The sequence below is a fragment of the Canis lupus genome, chromosome 31 (assembly GCF_048164855.1).
Source record: "Canis lupus baileyi chromosome 31, mCanLup2.hap1, whole genome shotgun sequence".
NCBI lineage: Eukaryota > Metazoa > Chordata > Mammalia > Carnivora > Canidae > Canis > Canis lupus.
The window spans coordinates 37,337,341-37,357,136 of NC_132868.1; the positions used below are offsets into that span (position 1 = coordinate 37,337,341).

The 19,796-nt window shown below is 42.5% G+C and overlaps 1 protein-coding gene across 7 annotated transcripts in view; it reads right to left on the minus strand.

The window, feature by feature from the left end:
- The window catches only part of TNIK (TRAF2 and NCK interacting kinase), a 376,555-nt gene that overhangs the window by 291,537 nt on the left and 65,222 nt on the right, over positions 1-19,796 (minus strand). For all 7 annotated transcript variants that reach the window (XM_072808063.1, XM_072808061.1, XM_072808062.1 and 4 more), the window contains exon 2: positions 3,462-3,527. In XM_072808063.1, coding sequence (XP_072664164.1) covers positions 3,462-3,527 — 66 coding nt within the window. The remainder of the gene's footprint in view (positions 1-3,461; positions 3,528-19,796) is intronic.

Genomic DNA, 19,796 nt, shown 5'->3' on the forward strand with positions numbered 1-19,796 from the left:
GACTCTATCGTATTTCTAATTCACACATATTTTATTCCAAGCTCATCTGGAATAAAATAGGTCCCCATCTCTGTAACAACCAACATATATTCCAAAAGGGCAAATTACGAAACAGGAGAGACTAACATTCATTTTTGAAATCTGTGGCTAAGATTTAGTGGTGTTTTAGCAGTAAACATTAAACAATTATCTCAACCTATTAAAATAATTATTTTATTTTAACAAAAACGTATCTGAATTCCATTAGCTCTCAATATGCATCATGCAAAACCTTTCGTAAATAGGTATGTGGCCTTTTGTTGATTTGGTTTTTAATGGGAGCCATAGCCCCAGGCAGATGATTTCCTCAATAAAAGTCCTGACAGAGAATCACTACTCTATTATTTATGGAGTCAGACCAATAAATAAAGTAAAAAAAAAAAAATACTGAGTTGCCACCTGACCACCTGGGACCAAAATGCTAAAGATAAATCTAGTCTTCCAAGGACAGAGAGCCCAAGCCATACTTGGGAGAAAGACTAGAAATAACTTTGAAAAGCTAAACATTACTATGACCTTTATATAAAATATTTATATTTCCACATCCAGATGTATGTGGCTCATATTCAAATAAACTGCAGGAAATATTCTCTTACTGTCTACAGTTTTTGTGCACATTTTTATTTATTGTATTAAATAGGTTCTTAAGAGCTACTTGTAAATAAAATCATATCATTACCCTTTTAGGATAACTTATAAAAACAACCTTATAATGAATCTTTCCATAAAATAAAGATAATGTCTATATAATTGCACAAAAAAATTTTACTTCATTTTATGAAATCCAAGAACACCAAAAGCTGGATTTATAAAAAAAAAAAAAAAAAAAATGAAATCAAAGTTTTAATACTTAGTATAAAGAAAGAATTTGTCGTAAAAATTTTTTGTGGAAGAATCTCTTCTTAGGGCTATAAAATTTCTACTTATGCCTGCAGTATTTTAGAAATACACCTATTTCATAAAAGGTAAATATAATCTATAATGTGAACAATCGCTTTGCACCTTATTTCTCTTTAGGTTCACATATATTTGATTTTGCTATTTTATCTTTAAAGACTTATTTATTTATTTGAGAGAGAGTGGGAAAGGGGCAGAGGGAGAGGGAGGGAAAGAATCTCAAGCAGACTCTCCACTGAGCACAGAGCCAGATTCAGGGCTCACTCCCAGGACCCTAAGATTATGACCTGAGCTGAAAACAAGAGTCAGATGCTTAATGGACTGAGCCACCCAGGTGCCTCTGATTTTGCTATTTTATTAAGCTTTAATTCTTCTGAACTCAGGGTGACAAAAGGACTGGATTAGTGGCTCAGGAAACCCAGGTATCTCCATACATAAAAGCAGGCACCACTTAATATCATCTGACTGGCCTAGAAACCAACCCCTTAAATGACTAGGGAGTTTTAATTCTTCAATTATATCATCACAAGTCCCCAAAGCATTTCTAATTATATTCTCACTTGACTAATGCACAGAAAAGCTGCAATGCCACAAAACAATACTTAGGGCTGGTGAAAGAGACCAGGTCTTCTGTCCCACATCCCAATGTGTTTGCAGTCTCCCTTCAGCTTGAGTGGTGCCAAAGTTTTGTATCAATCACTAAATAATGGCTCCTTCCTTCCTTTCCTTTCCTTTTCCTTCCTTCCTTCCTTTATTCATTTATTTTAAGTAGGCTCCATGCCCAACTCAGAACTCAAACTCTCTGCCTACATCTCTGTCTCTATCTCTGTGTCTCATAGACAAAATAGAATAAATAGATAAAATCTTTAAAAATATATAGTTGGTAACTACCTTCCCTTTCTAAAAAGATCTGACACCTCTTGATACTTGTTTCCTCCCCTCCCCACCCCCAGCCAGGTAATAAGAAATTAGGAATAATTCTGAATTTTCCAAACATTCTCATCCTTAACTTAATCTCTTTGTTGTCTTCTCTTGCCAAGAGTGTAGTCTACCTCTTAGATTAGTAGACAAAGCTGTGAACTGTGCCCTAAATGCATTTTCTACAGGTGGGAAGCATGGTACAACGGAATGGTTCTAAGCAATGGCACCATAAAACCAAGAGCATGCAACAGAGTTGCAACTCCATACTGTCAGCAAATGAGAAGTAATTTTCTACCTAAATCAGAGCTTAATTCATTAGCCCACATTAATTCACAGGTTCAATCCAATTTCTCAAAATTCAATAATACAATCTTCCAACCTAATTATCTTCATTGACAGTATTTAAAAGCATTGCTGAGACACATTTCTTTCCTGTGTCAGACAGGATCAACATCAAGTGAACAGCTTGGGTGGACTACATTCTGTCTAATTGCAAGGGGTTGACATTTTAAGAAATAATCATTTCTTGCAAGGGAGAAATGTCCACCCTGGGTGGACACCAAAGGGTACCTCTCAATAAGTAAGGTTTAAATGCATCTGTTTACAATGGTGTTCAGATTCTCAAGAATATCGTGTGTGTGTGTGCGCGCATGTGTATACCTGTGTGTGTGTACTTTTGACATTCTGTAAAATTGGAAACATTACAATACGAATGACTTCTAGAGTTGTTCTAATCACTAAGAGAAGTTTAGAGATCGGAGAAGGAACTTTTCAAAACAGAACAGCAAAAAGAGATCATTTGTAATGAAACCACCATCCCATCTCACTACCACTCAAGAAAATGATGGCTATCTCCTTAGAAACAATCATGAGAAAAGAATTGGTTTGTTTTGAAGGCATTTATTTCAATAGCTCATTTACTAAAACCCCCTGAATTTTAATCCAAAAACAGTTCATCTCCATTTCCTTTTGAAAATCAGAAGGGATATCAACCCACATTTTTGTAAGATCTTTTACTGGGGGGCAATATCTTTTAAAAGCACTTTTGAGAGAACTTATAAGCAAAAATTAGTAAAAGGACGAAAAAAGTACTTCCTATTCCTCAAGTTTAACTTTTACTTATTTTCTATCTTCTAAAAGTCATTGCTGCCATTAGGCCTTTGCTTTGTGAGGTAGCCAGTTTTCTCCTAATACTGTTCACTAAGCTCAATTTAATTCATGCCCTGAGCCAATGACAAATCTACTTTTCCAGCTGCAATACTTTAATAGGTTAAATTTCTAAAGTAAAAGGCATCCTTTAGTCCTTTGAAAACCAATTCTGGCAGCGTTAAAATAAAGGAAATTGGATACTTAAAGAGCTTCAAGTACACAGCATTGGAATTCATGTGTCAGATGGAGACATTATAATATACAACTAAGGGTGAATCCCGTCTAGGCAATGGGACTACAGATATATTTTAAAAGATGAAGAGTCAATTAACAAGCATATTATTTTGTTTTAAATCTGTTACAAGGCATACATGAGCAAGAATAGACGGCACTGCTATTTAGCATTCATGAATCAAAAACCACAGAGAAGCCACGTTCAAACTCAATGATCTTACCTTATAAACTTGTCCATATGTTCCATTTCCAACAAGTTCCACCAATTCAAAGATCCCTGCAGGGTCCTAAAGGAACATAAACAAACAAAAATTCAAAACAATATTCCAGGCATTGTCTTAATCAAAAGCAAATATTTAAAATAAGCAAATAAATAACTTCAGCGTTGGGGGTTCTCGTATGTTATTATTAATTACTATTATGATTTAAGACAGCCGCAGCCATGACACTAGTCAAAACCCACTCTGTTTCCATTTTACATTTCAATGGGATGTGTGTAAAACAGACAAAAGGAGACATGACTTCCCCCAAACAATAAAAAAGAATGAACACATTTCTTGCTGCCAAATGGAAATACATTTGCAGGCACATCGGGATACAATGAAAGACCCATCATCCTGAGAGGGATTCTAATTTTTCAGATCTTTCTCTTTGAAGCTTCTGAGCTGCCATTGTGTTGAACACAGTCAAGAAAGGGGTGTTTCTCTGTCATGGGGCAATCGTACATAAGGTAGTTAACAGTTCCCAAGGGCCAATACAGTCAACGTAGCTGCTTCTTCCCATTTTTCTTTGGCTTCACCTCCTCCTCTCTACCACACCGTCCCTGCAAAATATGTTCCTGTGGATGGTCTCCAGATCCTGCAGTACCTGAAGAGTACCTGCAGGATTTTGAACACAAACTGAATTGGAGATTTCTGCAAGTCCTGACCACCAAACAGGTGTCTGCCAACCCTCAGAGTCAGCTAAATGTGAGGGTACTTGATAAATGTCCAGTAATTGCTTTTATTTGTTACTGAATTATTATCCCCAAAAGTTGAAAAAAATATCAAAGCCTGTAAAATTCAACACAGAAGCATAAACTGACTCTGACCTCTACTGATCCATCAACAGGACAGAAATTGTTTTGTTAAGGGCCTAAATGAAGAATCACACACTTAACTGTCCACAGAGGTGAGGCAAGTTGACTGTCAAAGAGTGAAGGGGGCCAGCTGGGGTCTGCGGCAACCTGAAGAAGCCCTATCTCCCTGCGGGGGTTGGGGGTGGGGGGTCACGGAGCTGGACTCAGTTTTCATGTCAACCTATGAGCACGATATTGCTAGGTCTAAAGTCTTTTATTTTGTTTTGTTTCCAAGATGTCCTAATTTTTTTTAAAAGATTTTATTTATTTATTTGACAGAGAGAGAGAGAGTGCACAAGCAGGGGAAGCTGCAGGCAGAGGGGGAGGGACAAGCAAGCCCCCCACAGAGCAGGGAGCCCGAAGCAGGGCTCGATTTCAGGACCCTGAGATCACGACCTGAGCCCAAGGCAGACACTTAACTGACTGAGCCACCCAGGTGCCCCAAAGATGTCCTAGTTTTTAAATGTTAGGCACTAACTCACTTTATTTTTTTAAATGATTTTTATTTTATTTTATTTTATTTTTTTAATTTATTTATGATAGTCACACACACAGAGAGAGAGAGAGAGAGAGAGAGAGGGGCAGAGACACAGGCAGAGGGAGAAGCAGGCTCCATGCACCGGGAGCCCGACGTGGGATTCGATCCCGGGTCTCCAGGATCGCGCCCTGGGCCAAAGGCAGGTGCTAAACCGCTGCACCACCCAGGGATCCCCACTAACTCACTTTAAATATATATATATATATTCTGAGGGAAGGATAAATGAAAAAAAAATGTAAAGGAAGTAACAGTTTTCTGAGAGCACCGCCATATATTATGAGGGTGACTGAAAAGCAGGAGAGGGAAAGAAAGCCTGGGCTTTGGATTCAGACAGACCTGGGCCCAACACCAGCTTTCCCTCGACTGTCTGCATGATCGCAGGTCACCCTGGGAAAGCAACTAGTCTCTGGGCAGATAAAGTGGAGATGACACCTGCCTTGCAGAGCTCTGATGAAGAGGGAGTGAGGGCCTAGCACCACACCCTGCATAGAGCAGGCAACCCACTCGTGTCTAATGGCCATCAAGTTTAAGCTGAGGAACGACCCATCACCAGCAGCATTTAAAGGGCAAAGGGTTGCTTCAAGGCTGCCACTCGTGGGGAAGGAGACAAATGAGGTCAATGTGACAAGTAAGAGCTCTTTAAAGTTAGTCTTTCAGGGTCCCTGCGTGGCTCAGTTGGTTAACCATCCAACTCTTGATTTTGGCTCAGGCCACAATCTGGGGGTCCTGGGATCAAGCTCCATGTCAGGCTCCTCACTCCAAGGGGAGTCTGCTTGTCTCTCTCTCTCTCTCTCTCTCTCTCTTTGCTCCTCCCCACCATGAATAAATAAATCTAATAACTAAAGAAAGTGACAGTCTTTAGCAAACCAGGCCCAACACCAGCCCTTTGCTGTGTGCCTTCCAAGATTCTGCACAGAAAACAAAAAATAAATAAATAAAGCAAAAACCCAACAGCTGAAGCACTTTGTCACTGAGAAAAAACTGTCATCCATATAATCCATTGCTTTTATAAAGCCAGGAGGGCAAAAAACCACACTCCAGCCTGAGAAGTCTGGAAGCTCCAGCCACACCCCACTGGGTCCGCGGGGTGGATGACGTTCCAGGTGGAACCGTGTGACAGGAGCAACAGTAAGGGCCCAGAGCTCTGCTGACAGAGGCCTCCTAGCTGAAGACCACCTGGGAGCCCTCAGGATGGGAAGGAAAAAATGGTGTGTGTGAAACTGCTAGGCCATTGGAGCAGCAGTTCTATTACAAACAGAATTAGAAAGAAATGAGGGAACAGGGGGAAAAAAAAAGCCCACAAATGGTGGCAGCTGCTGTTTGTTTCTAAGCTGTGCTCCCAGTAGTTTGTTTGCTCAGTGGTGTTTCTGCAACAAATTTTGAGAGAGGTTCTACATTTGCTCGAAATATCTCAATTGTGTTTTCAACATTCATTTTTTTTTTTCTTGACTAAAAAAACACAATTTGAATGAAAGAGAGAAGCAGGACAGTGACTACCACCTGCTTTAAGGGGCCTAGGAAGCATAAGGGGGTAGGGGGCAGGGGGTGGCGGTGGTGGAAGGGGAGCGCAAGAGCAGGATGCAGAGCTGGAACCAGTTTCTATGCTCAGGGGCCAACCCATCTCATGGACCTATCCTCAGGGCTGAGGTTTAACGGGCTGGTCTCAGGAGTAGCTGGGTGACTGACTTCTAGCTCTTTCCTCTCCTTGAACAGTCCACCAATGGGCCTGTGGCTCAGCCAATAAGAACCAAGGAAGTGCAACGCCAAGACTTCTGTTCCAACTGCTGGGAGAGGGGGTATTGCCGCTGGATGCATCCAAGGGGCTCAAAAGCAAGAGTAACCACAGTTGGATTGGTGACCCACCTTCAGGAGGCAACCAAACAGAAAACAAGCATCATATCAGAGTGGTTCCCCAGGAAACAGAACTCAAAATCACTGATATTTACAGAGGGAGTTTATTGGGGGTGTGCCTCAGAATCAAGACCCTGGGAGTGAAGGAAAAAGGATAGGACTGAACAGAAAGAATGCATTCAGCTGTGATACAGTAGAACCAAAACTTCATCCAATCCCACAGGAGCTCTGGAGCTGGGGTGACTCCCCAAAATTACCCACCTTGATGCATGGGGGCCTTTGCACACCACCTCCATTGACTAGTCATTGTATGCAGGCTGTTCCCCACCCCGTCCCCCCTCCCATCCCCATCCCAGAGGTTTTGATCTTGTGTGAATTGACACTCTTCTGCGAGGGACAATCCCCAGGTACCCAGACTTCTAGCAGGTGGGCAATGAGTGCCTCAGGTGCAGAGATGAGATCCAGGTGACCCATCACAGCAACCACTATAAGCATCATGGCTACAAAGGAGTATCGATTTGGAATTGGAAAAGAAGCCTATAAGCATGTATCTTCTACAGTATGCTGACAGTAATAAGACAAAATGGCACAATTAGAGTCGGTATTTGCAAGGAGGGGGCTCCCTGAGATCCCAGAAAGCAGAAGGCAGAGCTATTGTTCAAGGGCACTTGAACTCAGCCCTGACCATCACTAAGCTTCCCTCTCCCCACCTCCACCCAGGTCCTGGAGAGCTGGTGTTTGTGAATGCTCCCTTACACAAACGCATCTAATCGCCAGTTAGGCTCTTGGGGATGGGCTACAGCTTGAACGGGGTGAGCACTCATTCAGCCGTTTTCTCTACTCTTGTAGGACTCGAACACAACTTCTCCCAAGGGCTACCGATGACTCAATCGCTTTATCTATAATGGTCTCTTCTCAGTCCTGTCCTGGCTGTTCCCTCTGAGGCACTGACATTGCTACTCTTGCTTGTCTTCCACTCGGTCTCTCTCAGAGACTCTGTTTCTTCCACCTAGATCTTAAAAGTTGGCTGACCCCAAAGTTCCAACCTCCTGTTATTCACTAAGTGCTAAGGATTTCATCTCTCAATTCTCCATCATATCCATGTACTCCACTCCATTCATGCAACAGGCCTTCTCTTTCTGGGACTATTTGCTTTCAGTCAATTCTTCCTCCCTTCACACTGAAATTTCTAAAATAGATAGAACACATCATGCTTTAGAATCCTACACGAGGTGGTTCAAACTGAAAGTCAAGGTCCTGTCATTCTTCAGCCCAGTCTTCATTCCCAGTCTCATGTTCCATCACTTCATACTATAACCAACCGCCTCAAACCGCCCGCCATTTCCCTAGCACACCACACAGGCCGTGTCTCTTTGCCTTGGCTCATGTCTGTCTGCCAAGATTATTCCTTCTACCATTCTCCAGCAGGCAAGCCCAGGATGCCACCTCCCCTGTGAAGCTTTTCCCAAATTAGCACCACCAACTCTCTGCACCCACAGCATGTTGTACATGGCTCTATGATAACCACTTCCACATCGTGCCATCCTCTCTTCCATTTCTTGCCCTTAATAAATTACAAATTCCCTAAAAAACAGGAACTATAACATATTTATTTTAGTATTCCCCAGCACTTAGCCTGGTGACACAATGATTTACTGAATAAGGTCGATCCCACTCCCAACGCTCCACAACATGCATAGAAGAAGTTGCAAAAAAAAAAAAGAAAAAAGGTGGGGGGATCAGGATGTTGAGCCAAAGGTCTAACAAACGTATCTCATTTATTTTTCAATCTAGACAAGCTGTCCCAGCCACTATTCCCTCCATCCCCCTTACCCCACTTCAACCATCACATACATTAGCTCCTAGGGTATTCCCAGCTCTATTTTCTAAAGAAATTTCTAAAGAAATTCCCAGCTATAATTTCTAAGGAAATTTTCTGAAGAAAATTCATAAAGTCCACTGCTTTAAGCTGTGCTTCAGGTGCATTAAGAAGACAGGCTGTCAGGATGTGGCCACGTGCAATGCAACCAGATGATGTACCTAATAATCATGTTACAAAGACAAGAAAGCTAAGAGACAAGAATCCGCTTAATTCTCTCTCTCTCGTGTTTGTTTAGCTACTCATAAAGCCAGGACGGACGGCATGGAAGGTTACATACACCAAGGAGAAAAGAGCAAATCGTTGACATTTACCAAACTCAGAAATCCCTGTTGGCTATACATGCCTTTATTCAGATCTTAACCTTTGCTGGGAGACAGAGAATTTAATTCTAAGGTAGAGTAGTTTACATTATTTCATAATGATCTATAACTACACATCAAAAGGCAAGCTGTGTCAGAAGAGAAAACTATAACTTTTCAGCAAGTCCTGATAAAGGCAAATTTGGTTAGCCACTGTCGTAAAAATCACAGTAATAGCTCACATTTCATGAGTATTTGTGTGCCAGGCACTGTTCTAATAAGCAGTTTCCAGGCATAGGTCATTTAATTATTTCAACTGTGTCAAGCGGATGCTACTGTTGTCTTCATCTTACAGATGAGGGCACCGAGGCACAGAGAGGTGAAGCAGGTGGTTAAGGTCACACCACCGACGGGGGGCTGCGCCAGGATGGGCGCCCAGCTGGTCAGACCCCAAACCCTGCGCTCTTAACCACTCGGTTCTCTACCCAGCTTCGTGGAATTAGCATTCCCAGCCCTTGACTTACCATCTGTTAGCTCTCCAGCCTCAGGCAACTTTCATAACTGCTCTGAGTCTCATTTTCTTCATCTTTAAAATGGGGATAATATTACCTCCCTCACAGGGTCACTACGACAGCCCTGAAAGTATCTAGACTAGCTCAGGGCCTGACACATAACAGTATTTTCAACAAAAACAGTCACCTCCTTCCTTTTTATCCCCTTTGGAAAAAAAATACTCATTTCATATACAAGGAATATGCCACAGAAAAATTCCATCTGTGTTTTGTATCCTTCCAACAAACAAAGCCAATAAAAAGAAAAGCTATTGTTTTTTAACCACCACCACCACCACCACCACGCACTTAGCAGATAGGGTCAGATATTTATGGACAAACAGATGTCTCTTTAGAAATTTACTGAGAAATCGGGAAGATACATTAACTTTAGGGGGCTCCTGGGATGTTGGAATAAATTCTCTCTTCCATCAGCTGAGGCCACTCAGGCGGCCTTGGCAGCTCCAGCCTGACTTCACAGCACAGCGCAGAGACTGAGGATGTAGGGGTTAATCATCCTGGTCACTGAGTTATACTTTAATTCTTCCAGGCCTCCTGAATGACATGACACTGGATTTGTAAGAACACTAAATAACATCGCTAGACAAAAATCCCAAAGACTGCAAAAGACGAACCTAAATATATCAGTAGGATGATGAGGTCTATTTTCCCCAGCCCTTCTCCCTTCTCAATAAGAGACGGATTGGCAGAGATTATGGCCCACGGCTTAGATCCTAGGCATCCTTTCTCCCACTCTCCTCTCAGGGGCAGCCGTTCTGCAACAGATCTTTCACTTGGGGTCCTCGGTCCTGTGGCAGGGTGAAACAGAACCCAATAGGGTACAAAGGGCTGATACGGCTCCCAGAATGACTGTCTACCCCCCAGATTCCCTACCGACATCTGCCAAATGACTGTGCTTGCTCTGAACGTATGGGCCTTGAAAAGACCAAAATGTTATTTCTCTTAGAACCATATTTAGCAGCTGTTTTGTTCGGTTTCAGCCCTAACTGACAAGCATATGCTTACAAAAGCAAAACAGCACAAAGAAAACAGGAACAGTAGGAGAACCCTACATATTCATCTTGAGCCTTCAGGCTTTTCATCGTTCTTCCGAAGTGAGCACAGTGCTGGCAAACATCGCACTGAGGCAACACGGCCCGACGCTGGCCCATGCTGGGCTCCCAGACAGGCAAGGCCCCTCGTTTTTTTACCGACCTTCCCTCCTTCTAATGTAGGGATCTGCTCCTTACCTTCCACAGTGGGGTTTATTCAGTGCCTGAGTGCTACTCACCTAACTACTTCCCAAGGTAGAAAAAGGTACCTGGGCCCCTGCCTCCTGGAGCTTCCAATCTGATGAAACAACAGACGTGAGCACATAATTACACGTGCACAGCCATTAAATTACAGTTGAGTTATATTAAATATAATGTAAATTATATTTATAATATAAATATATATGACAAGCAACACGCAGGAAAAATGCAAGGTGCTCTGAGAGTGTGCACCTGGGAGATCTAGAATGTAATCCAGACTTACCTTCATTAACATACTGCCCAAGCCAGCATCTCAAACAGAACAGGTAACCCAAGTAAAAAACTATATTCAAAAATATAAAAATAAAATGACGATCGCTGAATTTTCACATTTGATCATTTGTGCAGAATGGAGTAAATTATGCACACCTATCGGACGATTCGCACAAAAAAGTTAGGGTTCAATTTGCGACTCTACTCCTTGCCAGTGTCATCTGAGCTCTCATATTCTGGTTTTCCCACCTGTAAAGTGGGGTAATCCCACTTGGCCTGGCGTCCTGGCAAGGGTGCCTCCTGCATGCGAATGTGCTAGCCACCTCCCCAGCTCCACTTGCCCGGGGTGGTCCTTTGGGAAGGGTGGTACTGATACAGGCTGACTCCAGGACACCATCCCCCACACAGTTGGGCCTGGCTGGCTGGTATTGGTGTCCAAAACCGGTTCCCGGCAGGGTCAGGACATGGTCCCAGCCAAGCGTCAAGCAACATCACCCTGGATGATGGTGGCTTCTAGCCCCCAGAACAGAAAGGCCAGCGACTCCTCACCTCCCGCTTGGCTTGCTACCTGTTCAGTTCCACCTGCTAAGGAGCAGCCGTTGGGAGTGAAACAGCTTCCCACACACCCTGCTCCTGGTCACCTGCCCACTCAGGCCTCTGCAGCCCCAGCCTGTCCTCACAAAGGCAGCCTTTAAAATTAGATCTGAAACCTGGCTTCTCGGAGCAATAGCTGCCAGACCGTAAGCTATAATGGTCATCCTCACTAGCTCCTGAGTAGACAATGGCCTAAATGCTTTATGTGATTTTATTCATATTTAATCCTTACAGCAACCATGGGGTGTGCATATTACTAAACCCCATTTTCAGATGATGAAACTAAGGCTTCAAGGAATTCAGGAACTTACTTAGTAACTATTTAGTAGTAACCCCAGGTTAAATAGTATGTGGTGGAGACAGCAGCCAAGACTGTAATGTTAGGCTGTAATGTTAGGATAAAAATACATCCTGTGGGGATTGTCATGAGCACCAGAAACAACATATAAAAAGCATTTAGCGCAAGGCACACTAATCCTTCATAACTATAAGTCGCTGATATTATTCTTGCTATTGCTGCTGGTATTATGAAAAGTTGCCCAAGGTGTCAGCATTGATTAGTAGTAGAGGTGGGAGTCAAATCCAGATATTTTGAATGCAAGACTGTCGTTACTCACTTCTCTACAAATGGCCAATGCTGACGTTCACTTGGGGTTACCGAGATGGTGAAGACCTTGTGGTTTAACAATGAAACCACGGAAGGGCCAGTGACCTCCAACCAGGTAATATGACCAGCCAGGCAGCTGGGAACCAGAAGTAAAATGTGCCAATGGTTGCTCAGAGCTCCTGCCTTCCCATAAGAGCCCAGAAGGACTTATAACATTCACTTGGATATTTATTTTGATTTTGGTAGACTGGTTACTTTATTTTTTAATTTTAATTTTATTTTTTTAAAGATTTTATTTATTTATTCATGAGAGACACACACACACAGAGAGAGAGAGAGGCAGAGACACAGGCAGAGACACAGGCAGAGGGAGAAGCAGGCTCCATGCAGGGAGCCCAGTGTGGGGACTCGATCCCGGGTCCCCAGGATCAGGCCCTGGGCTGAAGGCGGCGCTAAACCACTGAGCCACCCGGGCTGCCCCTAGACTGGTTACTTTAATCCTTTGTGAACCGTTGGGATTCAGCGGCCAGCCTTTCTCACTCTTCCTAACGCAGAGACCCTGAGCCATGACCACAAACCAGCCTGTGCCCGTGTGCAATGCACAAAGCCCACTGCTCTGTTCAGAGACTATTTCCAACTCACCCACTGTCAGGAATGCTTAACTCCATAAAGCAGACTGAGAAATTTCTCCAGGATAGTAAGCCAAAGAGTGGATTTTAAACAAGGATAGGGATCTCCAGCTTCCAGAACTTTCCTCAACTCTCCCACAGTCTGTTTAAGCTCAAACGTGGGAAGTTGCTCTAAAGGTCAGTATGTACATAAGGGCCTCTAATCTGGTTCCTTCTCTCCCATCATCAGGTTGTCCCAGAGCTCATAGAGCGGCACAGGGAAATGTAGCATACAGCTTACCGAGTTACGCAAACATGAGATCTCTCTAGGTCTCTTAGGACAGAGTAACTTTTCAGTACTGGAAGCAACATGAGGTTGAAATTATGGGAACCAGACTAGCCAAGATTTGGGCATTCTTGCCTTTTTAAAGATGCTTAGATAAAGAAAAAGGATAGCATTTGCAGCAGATGGATTTTAAAGACAAGAACTTGATTACCTGAATAATTAAGTAAGAAATATTAGGAAACCATCCAAGGTTCCATTTTGGGAAGAAGGGTGTTAAGCCTTCCCCCCAAAGGTACTCATTCACCATCTGTTTACAACAGGCCAATGACATATATTTGCTTGAAAGCATTTTCAGCACTTCTCCCAACACCTACAGGCAACCATGTAGTTGACAACAGACCCTCTCTAAGGGGTGAGGTTAACATTGGCTGGTTGGATCCCCTATTACTCTTTTATTTCAGGAGAGGAGTGGGATGGCCAAGAGCCACATAGGAACAGACCACCGCCCATCAATACATACCTGGCGCAGGGGCCTATTATCTGGCAGATGATGGTAATGAGCCCATCCCAGTCCATCACTTGGTGTCATCACTAATGGTACAGATGGCTGGTGAGTTAATGCCAACTCTTAACATGGATTATTATAACAGAGCTTCACTGGCATCTGATCTATTATTTTTCTTTCAAGGCTTTTGTCCCTATGGCTAGGCTAGTGTAAAGAATATATTATTTGTCTGTCTGTTTTACAAGGCACATAACTTTTGAATGGAGGTTTATCCAAGGATCTAAGAAGGGTTTTTGGCAGATTCAAGAAGCTATTTCTCTGTCCTTCCAGGCTCTCAAAGGTGTTAGATCTCCATTGTCAAGTAAGTCTGGGAACAATGAGTTTAAAAGATCAGCAATTTAGGGGCACCTCGGTGGCTCAGTCGGTTAAGTGGCCAACTCTTGGTTTTAGCTCAGGTTGTGATCTCAGGGTTGTGAGATGGGCCCCATGTCCAGCTCCACACTCAGTGTGACGTCTACTTGAGATTCTTCACCTCCTGATCCCTCTCGTTCTGCTCTTCCCCCCACGTGGGTATGCTTACTCTCTCAAATAAATAAATAAATAAATAAATAAATAAATAAATAAATAACTTAAAAGATTAGCAATTTAGCTCACTCTTTACTGTGCACAGCCTCTCAGAGCCTTCAACATGTTAATGTTCCCCGTGAATCTCCAACGGAGGGAAAAGCTTTCCACATTTCCTAAACCTGAATAGCTGTGGGATGCTTTTTAAGGGAATTTTGTGTCTCTCTAAGCACTGGTGTTTGTAGAGCACAGGATAGAAAATGAGAGCGTAGAGAGCAATCTTCCCCTTCTCATCCCCACTCTCAACTGGAAGTTTGCATCTTTCCTTACTATAGCAGGGACTGCTCAATGCCACCCAATGTCCTTTCTTCCACTGTTCCTTACTAACAAAAATCCCAATTTTATTTGGGAAGCCAACGCATCCAAGTCAAAACCTACATGCCCTAGCTCCAGTGAAGCCAGGAGTGAATATGTGACTGAGCTCCGGCCAGTGTTATGTAAGCAGAATTATTGTGGAGGACTTCCAGACCGGTTGCTTAAATGACTCAGCTGAGAGAAAGGCTCCTTTGTCTTCCACCTTCCTCCTTCCAGCTGCCTGAAATGTAGGTGTGATGGCCAGAACTCTGCAGCCATCTCTGACTCCAAGGTGAATTTACAGATTGAAAAACCCTTTTGCTAGGTCGTTACAGCAGAACAATAAAATAATCCTCAACTCTGATGACCATGGAACTGCCATATACCACCTTATGTCTGCTTATGTCTGGACCTCTTTGTCACGAAAGAAATATAAACTTCTACCTTCCTCAACACACTAATATTTCAGATTTCTTGTTTGATGTAACTGAATCCCAACTGATTTGCTTGAATTCTACTGTTCAGATATTTTTATTTATTTATGTTTAACGGTCCTTCTTTAGAGTATTCTTCTCCACCAGTCCTTTGATCTTTGATGGAGATGACAGTCATTACAGTTGTTCAACAAATATTCTAGTTCTCCTGCTGCTATGTTACATGAGGTCATTCCTCCACCCTTCTTTAAGTTGGGTGCAGCCACATGATTTGCTTTTGCCAATGCAATGTGAGTGAAAGTGATGGGTCACTTTCAGATGGAATATGTGATTGTTGTGTAAGATACCGTGATGACTATGGAAGCAGACATGGGAATGAAGTCTCCATTGGTCTCCACTGGGTAGCTGATGAATAGAATTCTCTCTTGATGGGCTCTGGACATGTGGCATGGTCAAGAAATCAACATTAGTTGTAATAAATCTCTAAGATTGTTCGTTATCACAGCATAGCCTAGCCTCTTCTGACCAACAGAACAGAAACAACCAAATGGCGGTGATACTAATAGTCTCACTGCATAATGCTTCATGATTTCTGAGACAATATTTCTGAAAAAAGCCACTTTTTTACTGGGTAAATCTTAATCCTCAGACACTGTGGGGGCCATTTTGCAAAAATCATTTTATTTAATCTCTGCATTGATCCTGGGAGGTCCACTGTTTTCAAAAGAGAAGACCAACACTATGAGAGTAACCTACGCGAGATCAATGTCCAACGCTAACATGCACACTCTCCCCACTATCTCTAATCCACAACATCTGAAGCCAGCCCTGGGAAATAAAAATGCTTACAAAGCTGGCTGGTAACACAGGAATTTCAGGAACCCTTTGTTACCAGGAAGGGGAAAGAAACATTAAAACATGGAGTTTGCATTCACAGGGCTGATCACACCCTATAGGCTGAAACCAGGGCATGCCGGGGCTTGTAGTCCCTGCACCCCACTGAGGACAGCAGAACTGCAAGTCCCCCAGCTGCTCATATGAGTCCTTTGAACTCAAAACCTGCCTTTGAGCTACTGTCAAGGTAACCACGCAGCTGAAAATAACTAATTGGGCAACATTCTCTGACTGCTGGCATGGGCAGTTATAATCTCAGCATCTCCGTGGCAACCTGACTGGAATTCTGGTTATTTGCACAAAGAAAAACCAGTCTCCGTTCAGACCAGGGCTGCATTTTGTCTCTACTCCACTTTTCTCATTACAAGTTGCTATTGAAGGAACAATGCTTCTTTTATGAAGAATGTTTATTACTGGTCTGTGGAAAACCAGCATTTTCATAATCTGGAAAAATTTGGAAAGGGAAAAATCGTAATATATCCTGTATTGCCAAACACAAAGAGATTTTATTAAGACAGGCTCTATTATAAACAACAGTAAAGGTCACCATGGAGTAAGTGACCTATAATCAGGCCACAGAATTCTATGGAGATGTCAATGGCATAGTCCAGGCAAGGAATCCCAACAACTACATTGAGTCAATGGACCAGTGCTCATCTCCTGGGCACTGACAAGGTGCTAATGCAAACCCTGACCTAAGTCCCAGGGGCTCCCCTGGCCTACTCTGTTCCACCATCCCATTCCACAGTGCTGAATCAGGAGGGAACATTTACTAGAGGAACTGCTGTAATCCATTTTTTCAAGTCCCTTGCCCAAAAAGAAGAAGGGATGGAGCGTCGGAACCCTGCTCCAACCTGACAAACAGATAGAACACAATGTAAATGCTCAGGGAGTTCAATGGGTGGGAAATCAATATAGAATGACACAGCCAAGGAAGGCTAAAAGGGAAACATGGGCATCAGGCTGGACTTTAAAATACAGACAGAATTTGCAGTACAGAGAGCTGAGCAGAGGGACAAAATTGTTTTTGTAACGGTGCCATTTAAAAAGGATACATGTTCATCGCCTGTAGCACTTCTGTCCAAAAGGACAAAAGTTTAGAAACATGTCACTTTGGGGATAGCACCTTCATTCAGCAAGTTTTACATCATTTCTAGAAACCATGGTTCCATAAGCATTTTATAAGGCAGATAGACCAAGTAAGTATTAAACACATGGCTATAGCAAAGTGGCACACACAAATGGCATTGAATACTACATAAAGCCATTAATTTTTTAAAGATATTTATTTATTTATTTATTTGAGAAAGAGAGAGAACATGAGCAGGAGAGAGAGGGAGAACCAGACTCTTCGCTGAGCAGGAAGCCCAAAGCAGGGCTCAATCCTGGGACTCTGGGATCATGACCCAAGCTGAAGGCAGATGCTCAGCTGACTGAGCCACCAGGCATCCCAAAGACATTAATTGTTTTAAATAAAATGCTACGCTTGTTCCAGGCAACAAAGGAATCAGTATATAAGTGGGACTGCTGTAATGATTTGCTTACATATACCTTCCCCACTCAGGTCTGCTCCCTCCTACCACAGAGAAGGGGCCAGGCTCTCTCCAAATTAATGTCCTTAACAACGTGCACCATACTCGGGCTACAGAAGGCATCTAATAAATATTGGTTAAGTACGTAAGTAATTTTATCAAGACAATATAAGACATGTTATTTATTGTTTTATTGGTGAAATAGAGACCGTATGTATATCATGAAGATATGGATACACATTCGTCAGGAGTACACAGCTGAGCACCAGAGAACATATGAGGCCACATTCAAATACGGGAAGGCTTCCTGGAAAGCTCATTTTCCACAAGGATTTAAGTGCTTGTATTTTCATATATTGGGTTAAACATTGATAAGATTGTATCAGTATTTTTTCTGGTAGCAGTACCGTCATCAGCCCACCAGGATCTCTATGGGTTTGAATTCAGTCTCTTTCACCAATAGGAATGTCTTGGTAAAAGCATCTAGAAGCATATCATCAACCTCTACCACTTATATACCTGATTTTCAAATATAGTAAATGCTCTTTAAAAAAAAAAAAAAAAGACTTATTTGGGGGATCCCTGGGTGGCTCAGCGGTTTAGCGCCTGCCTTTGGCCCGGGGCACGATCCTGGAGTCCCAGAATCGAGTCCCACGTCAGGTTCCCGGCATGGAGCCTGCTTCTCCCTCCTCCTGTGTCTCTGCCTCTCTCTCTCTCTCTCTCTCTCTCTCTCTCTCTGTCTATCATAAATAAATAAATAAATAAACAAACAAACAAATAAATCTTTTAAAAAAAGGAAACATCATTAAAAAAAAAAAAAGACTTATTTACTTTAGAGAGAAAGCACATGGTGGGAGACACAGAAGGAGAAAAGGAAGGAGTCTCAAGCTGACTCCAAGCCACGAGCCCGACACAGAGCTTGATCCCACGACTCTGAGATCATGACCTGAGCTGAAACCAAGAGTTGGACACTTACTGATTGTACCCCCGAGGCACCCCAGTAGATGCTCTTTATTTCACCTCTTTCATTTGGAATTCGCCATTGCTTAGATGAGAACTGGACAGCAGTTTAATTATCCACTGTCCACACAGAGAAGATTTTAAGGAATAATGTAAAAAAGATAACCAAAGGAATAATTTTTTTTTGAAAAAGCATTTCAGCCAAGTGTCATTCACATCGAATCCCTGGCTAACTGCAGTCAGACATGTCTATTAACGCTGGCGCTCTAGGACTGGTGTTAGACAACACTGCTAGTCTAGTAGCTCCTAGTGATTGTCTACACCAAAAAGGGAATAAGATTCTTTACAAATTATTATTGTCTTACTTTTCACCAATATAAAAAATTCAATTCTTTAGATTAGCAAGGTTGTCCTGGGAGGCAAAAAGGATCATTCTAGTTCTCAAATAGAGACTTGGTCTAGTGGCCACACTGGCGCTAATTAAAGAAGATCAACATTTTTGTTTTGTGCACTTTTCAATAAATTAAAAGGCCAAAAATAATTTAATCATGAAGAAGGTAACTTCAATTTAAAAGAATGAGGAAATAGATATAAGCAGCAACCCACCAATTAAAATATCAGTTTCCTGTCCTAGGAGTGCCTCAGAGCTCAGTTAGTGAGGCCTAGTTAAAACTCTCTAGGTAAAAGTCTTTTGTTATAACACAGAAATTCTTGCCCTGATTATTGAATTCCACTCAGTAGTTAACCATACCACACAATACCATGCTAAGCATATAATTCTTATAGAGTATCTACTTCATTGACTACTGTTTGCCAGTGAATATGTAAGCAAAAGAAATTTATGGTCACATCCCAAACCTGACATCAGGTCTCACATCTTTTATACTTGTGCCAAAAATCTTTCAGAGATAGATCTTTCCTTTTTAAAAAAAAAAAAAAATATTTATTCATGAGAGCCAGAGAGAGAGAGAGGCAGAGACACAGGCAGAGGGAGAAGCAGGCTCTCAAGGGGAGGCCGATGCGTGACATGATCCCAGGACCCCAGGATCACGACCTGAGCTGAAGGCAGACACTCAACCACTGAGCCACCCAGGCATCCTCTAGAGACAGATTTTTCAAACAGCCCTCTCATGTGCCCTCTCCACCAGTATATTCAAATGTGTTTTCAAAACAAGAAGCTTGGGGAATACACAGATGAATATATTGTGAGGAAGGTGGGATTTTGTACCACAGATGGTCAAGTCAAACCATGAATTAAGATAAATGACAATGACTGAAAAATCTGCAGGTCATTAGAGTTAAGTGTCTCTTTTGAGTAGGGACCATTTGGCTTGTACCAAAGCCACCAGCAGACTGAGATTCTATTAAGTGTGAGGCATGGGAAGTTCTAGCAAGCACTGGTAGGGAGACACTAGTTCTCCTCTCTGCGGTGTCTCATGGGTGAAGGTGGAGTA